This window comes from Hevea brasiliensis, unplaced genomic scaffold, assembly GCF_030052815.1.
Source record: "Hevea brasiliensis isolate MT/VB/25A 57/8 unplaced genomic scaffold, ASM3005281v1 Scaf267, whole genome shotgun sequence".
NCBI classification, from domain to species: Eukaryota; Viridiplantae; Streptophyta; class Magnoliopsida; order Malpighiales; family Euphorbiaceae; genus Hevea; species Hevea brasiliensis.
The window spans coordinates 44,011-55,085 of NW_026614770.1; the positions used below are offsets into that span (position 1 = coordinate 44,011).

At 32.7% G+C, this 11,075-nt stretch overlaps 1 protein-coding gene and 1 pseudogene across 1 annotated transcript; one reads left to right on the top strand and one right to left on the bottom strand.

The window, feature by feature from the left end:
- Window positions 1-364: 364 nt before the first annotated feature.
- LOC110652653 (nudix hydrolase 14, chloroplastic-like) lies at window positions 365-4,624 on the top strand (annotated as a pseudogene).
- A 2,122-nt stretch (window positions 4,625-6,746) lies between these two features.
- Window positions 6,747-10,141, bottom strand: LOC110652652 (copper chaperone for superoxide dismutase, chloroplastic/cytosolic). The gene is made up of 6 exons (XM_021808273.2): window positions 9,762-10,141; window positions 9,644-9,670; window positions 9,435-9,507; window positions 9,170-9,304; window positions 7,605-7,828; window positions 6,747-7,239 (listed from the first exon to the last, which is right to left on the bottom strand). The coding sequence occupies exons 1-6, from the start codon at window positions 10,011-10,013 to the stop codon at window positions 6,976-6,978; spliced, it is 975 nt and encodes a 324-aa protein (XP_021663965.2). The 5' UTR covers window positions 10,014-10,141; the 3' UTR covers window positions 6,747-6,975.
- Between the last annotated feature and the right edge of the window lie 934 nt (window positions 10,142-11,075).

Consider the following 11,075-nt stretch of genomic DNA (forward strand, 5'->3'; position numbering starts at 1 on the left):
ACTTCCATGGTCAGTGAGACTATTGGATTTCAAGTCCACTCCACTTTGGACTTCCAACGCCAAATTCACGTCCAATTCTTATTGGACACACCAAGACCAAATTCACGCCCAATTCTTATTGGAGACACTACGCCCAACTCTTATTGGACACACCAACACCATTTTTTTTTATTTTAGCATTTTTTATAAAAAAATAAACTTTTTAATTAAATTCAATCTTACTTCATAATCAATATTTAATTTTGTTTAATATTTAATTCTAATTCGTAATAATTTTTTAATTCTAATTAATTATCCTATTTACACTTTAACACAATAAATGATATACAAACAGACCACACGGTGACAGAACTTCCTTTATCGGATGGCGCTGAATAGTATTGAAGGTGACTTTCTATCAGTCATCCAAGCCTTGTATGCAGCAGGAGCTTTGGTCCACATTCAAGGGATTATCGATGATGTCCTAGTTTTAGCTATTAATTTTGAGAATTGCTTGTTTCATTTAGTCAGAAATGGATGTCGGCCATGTGGCCCCGCCCTCTTTGCTGACTGGTTGAAGGCTTAATATAAGCACCACCATCATTGACAAAAAAAAAAAAAACAGTAATTAATTCTTCCATCATGAGGCTGTTTGTGATAAAGATAATAACTTAAATTATTAAAAGTAAATTATATTATTACTCTTAATTTAATTATTATTTAATTCTGAAAACTTAATAAAATTAATAAGTAATATTTTTTTTCTCTTTTTAAAAATTATTTTTCAAAAATTTTTAAAATATATAGTTTTTAATTTGTTGAATATTTAAAAATTATAATTTTATTTTTAATTTTAAAATGATATTGAGCAAGGTAAAATAAATTTATGATATTTTAATTTTTAGTTAAATTATATTTTCTATTATTTTAGTGGTTTTATTAAGGAAAACGAGAGATAAGAGAGAAAGAGAGTAAAAATAGAAAAAAGAAATCAACTTGTAGTTTTTAATAAATTATGAGAGATAAATTATAAAATATTTAATATATATGAAATTTTTAATGACAAATGTTTTATATAAAAATAAATTATATTAAATAATTTAATTAGTTAACTTAAGAATATATTAGTTTTAATTTATAAATTTGATATTAATTAATTTTTGCTATTGACAAATTAGTTCTTATATCGACTTTCTCTAAAAATAGGTTTAATTGGATTAAAAAAAATAAAAATAAAAATAAAAATTATTAATGACAGTGAGAAAGGCAGCAATAAAATTTGTTAATTGTAAATTGATGGATAAATTATTATTTAATATATTGATTTTATTAAAATTAATGATTTAATTTTAATTTTAAAAGATATATAATTTATTTTTTTATATTTAATTTTGTTTATTATTTGGTATTTTCATTTTTTTTAATTTAACAAAGAATTAATATTGAAAATGTTTACAATAATAAAAATTGAATGATTAATTGTTTTGTTAATAGTAAAAGTTAAAAAAAGACGAAATTATATGGTAAAATAAAATTTTAAAGAATAATTTAAAATATAAAATTAAATAATGAATTCTGTTATAATATAAAATTAAATAATATTTTTTTCTAAATTGATTTGCGTTCTGATAACGCATAGCACAAGGAAGTAGCACGTGTCGCAGAACTAAGCCTTGAATGTAGAGACTTTCGAGCTCCTCCTTTTTTCTTCTTCAAGCTTCCAGTCCCGCTCCATCCATCAATGCCTCTATTGCACTCCCAAAACGCACCGTTTCTTTTATTACACTGGCAAAAGTCGAAGCGTGTTCTATCTCCAAATGTCGGCGGTATCCCCGCAGCCCCTCACTCGCTCCCTTGTCTCGCCGTGTCAACCCGGCCAATCCGTCGAGATCGTTGCTGCCCCTGGCGTCTCCGATTCCGATTTCAAGCTAGTATACGTAAAAGGAAATTTCATTCTAATTCGATTTCTCTATGCTACTGTTTATTTATTGAAAACGCGAACTAAGAATTAAGCTCCCCCCCAACCTCCTTTTTTTTTTTTTTTTAATTCTTCTTTGTTTTTCTGTGGTGGTTGCAGGAATGCTATTGATTCCTCCCTGCTTAAGCTGTGGCTAAAGAATTTGCAATCTGAAACTGGGATTTTAGCTAATGGCTGTTTTTCATTAAAACGAGTACTTGTTCAGGTGTCTCTCTGTCAGTTTACAGATTTGTTAATTTCTCCACTAATCGATGATCAAGTAGAGATAGCTCATTTGATTTATGGATTATGCTTAGTTACACCGTCACGTCTTGAAGTGCTATTTCCTGGGACTGAAATGAACTCTTGTTGAGTAACATGACTAGAATTCCTTGATATGCACGGGGGATACATGAACAACATTTCCAATTTCTCTGTTTCCAGTTTAATCTCGTTGAATGTAGGCAGGAATAGATGAATGTTTCCATGACTTCACATAATTGCTGCTATAAAACAAAAGTGTAGCTTACTTGTGCCGCACCATAACTATCTGGCCTCCTTTCTTTTTCTCGTTGATTTGCACATGTTGTCATTGATGGCCCATTTGTATAGGGGGAGTGGATATGTTCGGACAGGTATTGGCTTTTAGAATTCAAGGCAGATATTTTTGATCTGGAAACAGGGAAAAAGGTATACCTTTCTTCCTCCTAACTTTGGTGTGTGAATTTCTACTCAAATGTTCTGCCAAAAATCTTCACTTTTAACATTACAAATAGCAAAAATTACAGTACAAAAAAATATAATGGAAAAGAGTTTGTGTAGACAAAACTGTGTGTGTTTTTTTGCTAGAAAAGACATTTAACTAAGAAAAGTGTATGAATCATATACTAGGAGCATTTCTTATTTATTCGTTTTAAATAATGAAAAATAACGACCAACGTAAATTTTTTTTTTATTAATTTAGTTTCTAAACATAGCAATCAATTGTATAAGTATATTTGCACTTCACTTATTTTTGTGTTATTGCAAATATTAATGTAGAATAAGAATATAAATAAACAGAGTGCAAATAGTGTCACCTTAATGCAAATCACAATACTTACACCTAAATACCAAAATTGAGGAGCCAGCTTTAGAAAATCCTCACATTAATTGAATAAGAAGTTTAATTTATGAGAGACATTTAGCAATTTTGGAGGGTAGAGGGTGGACCGTGGCTGCTGCTGGCACCTCACCCCCACCTCCAATTTGTCCATGCTGCTGGCATTCCACATGCAAAGCTATCAATGCTATAAGCCCCTTATCTTTCTGTAAGGACTAAAACATGCTTAGGTTCCAGGTGTAGTATTTGCACGAGGACCAGCTGTAGCTGTGCTAATTCTTTTGGACTCTGAGGGTGAGACTTATTGCTGTTCTTACTGAACAGGTAGTTTTAGCTTCTTTATTTCCTGAATTTCTTGAAGATCTAGTGCAAATGAAAATACATTCAAGTTAAAAAGATAGCTAGTTGTATGCTGCTGCCTCGTCTAAACCCTGAAGAATTTTCATGCATGTCTAAGGTTAGGGTCCCCACTGGAAGGCTTGTTTTGCAATTACCTGCTGGGATGTTGGATGATGACAAAGGTGATTTGGTTGGCACTGCAGTTCGTGAGGTCTCTTTTACTCTGCATAAGTAGTTCTTATTGCTGAACAAGTGGTTTTGTTCTTTTTGGAAAACTGAAAAGAAAAAAGAAAAAAAAGATAGATTCTGCTGCACAAGGAGCCTAACTCAACTTAGAAGAGGAGACTCAGAAAATTAAGCGGATCAAAAGTTTAATATAGTTCCTAGTGTATGATAATCAGATGGCTTTGACAGGTTGAAGAGGAGACTGGTATTCACTTAAATCTAGAAGACATGGTTGATCTGACAGCCTTCCTGGATCCAGCCACTGGATGCAGAGTTATTCCTTCTCCTGTATGTTGGCATCATTTTCATCCTTGTTTAGATTAAATTTGTGGAAGTTTGATTTGAGTAAGTTTTTCTTTTTTTCTTTGAGATATAACGATGCTCAGCTTGTCTATCTTATTGTTGGAATAAAATAGCAAGTGCTTGCAATCTATGATTATTTAGAGTGAATTTCAAGTATCAGTTATATATATAAATATCTGGTATGTTGTCATAATATGGTGTTGTGACATGTTTCACAATTTTCTTACGAGCAGTAACAAATTTTGAGAAAGAAACTCTCTGTAACTTACATAAGTTGTTTACCTTCCATGTTTAGGGAGGATGGGATGAAGAAATTGGCATTTTCCTTTATAGAGGATGTGTTAATAAAGATGTCATCACACAACTAAAAGGCAAAGAGACCGGCCTTCATGATCGTGGTGAGCTGATTAAGGTTCGTGTGGTTCCCTATGCAACACTTTGGCACATGACAGGCTATGCTAAGGTTTTAATGGCCTTTGCAATTTATGAGATGGCAAAGAAGGAAGGACTGTTGCCCTCGAAAGCCTAATCTCCTTGCTACTCTTGCTGCTACTAGGCACTATGCAGGTTTCATTTTCTGGTTTTTCAGGTTTTGTCTAAGTTTTCCTAGTTTCTAAGCGACTAGTTTTTCTGCATAGTGTTACAATGACCGGTAAACTTTATCAACTTATTAACCATTATTTTAATCATGGAAGTGGCTAAATGCTCATTTTATCCTATGCTTATTGAAAATGTTTAATTTATTACATTTTTAATTTTTTGTTTACATTAATTCAAAAGTTTTAATTTAGTTTCAATTAAGCCTAAAAAATAAAATTTATATTTTTCTTTTAATTTTTGAGTTAAATTTCTTGATTTTTTTATTTAATTCAAAAATTAATAAGTTTAATTTTGTAATTTTTTTAATATTTAAATTAATTGAGATAAAAAAAAAAAGAATAGACAAAATTGAATATCTCGATGAGCAGCATTAAGTATATGAAAATTCTGTTGAAGTATGTACCAAGTTGTCTTTACGTTGAGCTAAAGTTTACAAGGAAATTGGGATACTTAAATAGATTAGATATAGATTGGCTTGCGAAGCTTCCACATTTACTTACAAATAATAAATATATTTTGTTGTAATTAACTAATACTTAATTAGATGTCCTGCATGAATAAACTTTAAATGATAAATGCTAATAACACTTTCTTATACATTTTCTTTATAATTAGTCCAAATTACCATGTAACTTGCAATCTACTTTGCCAGCTGAGTAAAGTTTTCATTTTTTATTTATATATGATTTGGAATTCTTTTATTTTTCAATATTATTCTTTAACTATATTAAATAAAATTTCTATTCACCAATTAATTTTATTTTATTAATTTTCACATGATTTAATTATATAAAATAAAATAAAATTTAAACCGATAACAAATAAAATATTCAAAAGAGAGTGCAAGAATATATGTATCACGTGACACAATAATATTCGTCAAAAAATTAAATTGCCATAGGCTTACAGGGCTGTTATAGTGCTCAGCTCTTGCCAGTGTCTAGGCTACCTAAATGAATCTATTGGCGCAGGAACCTCGCAAAAGAATTCCGCAGCGGGTCGTAAAATGATGTGAAGATTGGATTTACTGCAGGACTATTATTTTATGAGATGCCATCCTTAATAATGTGACATATTTCGGTTGTGTAGGATATGTGTTTATAAGGGTTATTACGCTATGATAAAGTTGTCACGATTTTATTAAAAAATTTTTTATTTTATTTTATTTTTTATTTAATCTGTATATATATTTATTTATTTTTGACAAAAAAGATTATTAAAAAAAAAATTGTGTGTGCTTATAGCTAAAAACCTAATCAATTATTAGTGGGCTGATCTTTTGGAATGAAAGCGTGGATAACACATCTTATTAGAAGTACGTGTACTTATATGTGAATGTGTGTTTATATTTATATCATGATAAGTATGGGGTAAAGACAGGTGCTATGTAAGTGGCTAGCATGATTGGTGGTATAAGAGCATCTATGGGCCAACTGGATGAGTGGTTGCAACAAAATCAACTAGAACTCTTCGAAATGGCTTAGAATATGCCAGCATCTAGGAGACTCATGTGAAATGTCCCAGAATTATCTAGCCTACTCTCCACATCTCCAAGGAAGTTTCCAGGAAAATGACTTTGAATAGCCATTAAGTAATTAAAACTTCTAGAAAGGTGTCTTTAAGTAGCCCCTTAGGAATTGAAACTTTTAGGAAGATAACTTTAAGTGGCCTCTAAGAAACTCTAGAATTCTCCGTGCAAGTTATTATGAAAATATTTAGCTAAAGAAGTGCACACTTTCTAAAAAGACTTCATTCTAGCCCTCCAAACTATAAAGGTAGAAGAGATCATATCCTTGCCGTCCATTTAAAAGTGCATTTTCCACCACATGTTAAGGAGATTGAGAAGCCTATAAATAAAAACTTTGCAAGTCATTTGCATTCATATTCCATATTTTCAAGTGTATTGCAACTAACTCGTACACAAAAGCCTTCAAAAGCAACACAAATTTTCCTTTGCCAAATTCTCTTCCTTTGTGCGCTTGGCTTCCTTGAGTGACTTTTGTCGCTCTTGTTAGTCTATTTATCGCGCTACAAATTTCAAGCTAACTTTGTCCACCCAATTGGCTAAGTGCTGCACGGCTTTGATGTTGAGATCACTAGGTCCGTGACGAAAGCCATGGTGTCTCATTACAATCTGTCAACCATGCAAAGCTACAAACCAGGCGAGATTGCCGACCCTATCACAAAACTAGGGAGGAATTCTAAACCATTTACTCGAGTGGCTCATCCATGCGTAACCAATTCCGTAAAAAATATCAGGACTGCTCTTATTATTATTTTTTTATTAGATAAAAGTCTACAGTTCATAAACATAATCAATGCCATTCAAATAAGAGGCCGAGCTTATTAGTGTTATTTTTACTATATAACAAAACCATTCAAGCAGGTGATACACGTAAAAAACAACAAACACCTCGTTAGGTGAACAAAATGTGTAAATGCTCAACTATGTGTTGGTTTACTAGAATTATCAAACCTTGCTGGTGACAAAATCTTTATTACTTGATTCCCATATTATGGTCCCATCACATGTGCATACCTTCTTGTAGTTCTCGCCAACCCCAGCACTTCTAGCAATTACTGCTGCCGTGAGACCACCATTTGATTTATCTTCTGTTCCATATACCACCGCTGATCTCCCAATAAGATCAACAACTCTTAGCTTCTGTTTCACACCTGAGAAGAATGCATCTCCTTTCTCATCAACCTCTAATGTTCCCAGGTCGCCAAGTGGCTGATCAATTAAGGAATATGGTTAGGGATGCTAATGTGACTGTACTATGCATACATAAAGCAAAAATTCGTGACATAAATATTGAGGACCAAGTGATCCAAAGGGCCGACAAATTTTGAAGGTCATGGCTAATGATTTCAACAAAATAAATTATTTAACTAGTATCAATAACAGTTGGATTAGGACTTATTAGTTATTTGTGAAGGTTCAATCAACTGACAGAACCCCAGACGAAAAAGCCCAAATCAACATCATAAAACAAAATTTGTAGTACATGCAAATGTTCATATAATCTTTTATAGTATCACTCATTAGTCTTGATCTGTTGCAAAATAATAAAAAGCATAAAACATGCTGATGCAAACCTCTTTTCCAGATTCTTGATCAGCAGGATTATACACTTGCCCTGTGCTTGCTGCACCTCTTGTCAGATCACCAAACTCATTGATAGTCCAGCCGTGTTTCCCAGGTGACAACCCACTAAAGTTGGCTTCAATCCTAGCCAACTCCATATTTACCTGAGCAAAGCGAACCACACCAAAAATATCTGGACCTTTGAATTCAGCAACAGCAGCAGACACTAGAAAGTCTAAGAAACAAAAGCAAGGGTAAATTACTTCAGAATTTTAATGACATTTTGACAATAAATACAAAGTTTGGCCTCCTGTGATTCCCTATTTAAAGAAGGCACAGAGAACTTAAATATTTTGGGATTAAGGTTTAGTTGTTGTTGTTGTTGTACAGAGAACTAAAATGCAGACTAAATCAGAAACATGTGACAACCAAAAACTATTAGACACGAGCAATCAGAATAATAATAGTCAAGTGTTTATGAATCTAGCAGATAATTATTTTGAACTTATTTCCTTTTCGGAAGGCTTTAAGCATGCTAAGACTTTCTTTTAATTAAGCTTGAACTCAAAATGCACATTGTTTGCAAAAAGAAATCTGTATTATATATCCCCCACAGCCTCACTTTCAGCACGAGATTGGTATCTTTGAAAACTGTAAGGTTCAAAAACTATGAAGTGCAATTAAAAACTAAACACAATTCAGACACTTCAAACAATCTAAAGTTCATAGTGTAACCAAAGCAGACTTCATTTAAAAAAAAAAAAAATCAAAAGTGTTAAGAGATATTAAAAACCTACTCTTGAGGCCTTAATTATATAAAATCTAAAAGTTCAATGGCTTCTTGTCATGGTATTAGAACCTCTAACAGAAAAGTCTAGAATTTTAATCCTTAGCCCCTCTCTCAAATGCAGGCCTATGTTCGTCCACAGCATGAGAACTAACAATAGCTTTAAAAAGAAGAGAATGACAGAGAAATGTAATACATTTATGTCCTAATCACTATTTCTTTTGCAAGAATTGAATCAATGATGTGTGCAAGGATAAAAGTTGTAATGCTTCAAATTGAAGGCTTTTTCTGTATACTTCACTAAATATGGTATGAAAGGTCAATTTCAGAAAAAGGAATGAAGGAATGTGTTGGCAAATGAGTTTTCCAAAGTATGAGTTAAGAGCACATGGGGTCTCAATAAATGAATTTTTATCCAACATCTTTTGAAGAGAAGCATGAAGTATGGTAGAACTAGTAAAGAAGGTTGTTTAATAGTAAGTTCCAAAATGATAGAAACTATATCAGAACCACTTCTAATTTTGGATCCATCATGTTTGAAAGGAGGATCCCAGGGATTGGAATCATTCGGCAATGCCTCTGCAAACTATAAAGAAATTACACATCTATCACAGTATTCAACTTTAATGATGCTCCACGCACTAATTAACGAAGCAGAACAAGTGTAGAAAACTACATGTCTAGCTAACTCATTCGCAAATGGAATAACCTTCGGAAGATAAGTAAGCATTCAGAATTGAGGACTATCAAAATAGCATAAAAGAACCCACAGGTATTCAATTGACCAACCTTCAGGGACTCCTTGGCCAATCAACCTGGCTTTCCGACCTGTCTGCTCCAGAGCTTCAGTCAGCGTTTTTACTGGTGAAGAACCAAGAACTCTCACCACTTGATTGCCCATGTCCACCTCCACATTTTTCACTCCTGGAATTCCCCCCCAAATGGAAAAACGTAACTTATCATAATTAAGAAATTTAAAATGGAAAATATTGACCTAGAAAATATTAACCTAAGTTTGTACAATCAATGATTGTTTATCCAAAAAATAGCATACCATTAACGGTCTGCAACTTATTCTTGACAGAATTAACACAACCTTCACACTTCATATCCACCATGAATTCTGTCTGTTATCAAATCAAGACCGAAAATTTCACACATATAAATAGAATCCACAAAACAATTATCAATAAGGTAACCAATATCAGCTTAAATAGGATAATTAAAGATGAAACAGGGAGTGAAACGAAGAATTTAACTTACAAGTAGCTCGGGCAAGACTGCATCTTCCTGCAAAACAAAGTGAACAAGATTCATAATTTAGAGCCGAATAAGAAAGATTTTGACATAAAAAGAAACGGGTTGATATAAAATCTGGAACCTGAGGGGTGTGTTTGCGATCTGATGTCGGTGCGTCCATTTTAACAGCGGAGGGAGGAGAAGCCAAGTTTTTTGCCAGGCCGAAGCGAGTTGGAGGGCGAAGGGAAGAAGAGGAGATTGAGAGAAAAGAGAGGTTATGGGGTTTGGGATTAGGAGTTGAAGATTGAGAGGAATAGAGAGTGAAGGCCGCAGGCAAGGCAGAGGCTGCAATGGCAGTCTTTGTTGTTGTCGTCACTGACCTTAGAAATCCCATTTTATTATGTGTTCTAGGCAGAGCGAAATAGTTACTTTATGTACTGTTACCTTCCTTTCCAGTTCTGGTTTCTGCTTTCTAGATGCATCTAAAGATTTTTTTTTTTTTTTTTTTTTTATTTTTTTTTTTAAGTGCAGTCAACAATTGCATTCTTTTCTTTGTATACTTAGGAAAAAAAAAAGCCTCCGTAGAAGAATGAGAAGATGGAATTGGAGAAATACTCCCCCTAGAACAATATTTGAAAGTTGATATATGATATTAAATGGCAACATACACAAAAAGCCAATGCATTAGTGAAAGATTATTTAATAAAATGGTAAAAAAAAAAATTATATTTTTTAATATTTATTTTTAGAACAAAAATGGAATAACTTATATAATTAAATGGAAAAATCATTATAAAGTTAGACCTCATTATGCTCTTCTGGGCTAAGCTCCTAAGCGTTGCATTGGGGGTGTGGATCAGTGTTCTTGGGTCAGAAACCCACCTCCATTTCGAGCCTGTTAAATTAATATGGCATTGGGGGCTTGGGACATTTCTTAAATTCTTTTGGGCCATCAACAGATATCAGGCCCACATAGCATATTCTGAAGCCTGACTCCAGGCAAGAGTTTTTTTTTTCTTTTTAATAAAAATCGCTTCTTTAGTGTTTTAATAAGATCACTTTTTCCATAAAAAGAAGAGGTCACCATTCACCATTAACATATTCTTCCATTTGGCTGGATTTATTAAATTTTTCTGGGGGAAAATAGATATAATTAAGAATCCAAGCGATCCTCTGTTAAATCAGAAGTTACCATACTGATTAAAGGCAAAGGACAATTGGCTAGATTTTTAAAATGTCAATCAAGAGAATTTATATATGGCATATGTTTAATTGTAAAGGGTAAATATTTAGGAGAGCATTTTGCCATTTGAGAAAGAAGGAACATGAATTACCAGATTAGATGTCTGATCATATTCTTACATTTGGCTAGATTTTTAAAATGAAAATCAAAGTACAAGATCTACATTAGGAGAGTTTGAGAAAAGGAACATAAGATTTGATATCTGATACCGTA

Coding starts and splice junctions, on each gene's coding strand:
- LOC110652652 (XM_021808273.2), bottom strand. CDS start 10,013: ATGGGATTTCTAAGGTCAGTGACGACAACAACAAAGACTGCCATTGCA. Junction 9,305..9,434: donor TAAGTTGCAGACCGTTAATG/GTATGCTATTTT, acceptor GGGGAATTCCAG/GAGTGAAAAATGTGGAGGTG. Junction 7,829..9,169: donor TGGCCAAGGAGTCCCTGAAG/GTTGGTCAATTG, acceptor TTTGTTTCTTAG/ACTTTCTAGTGTCTGCTGCT.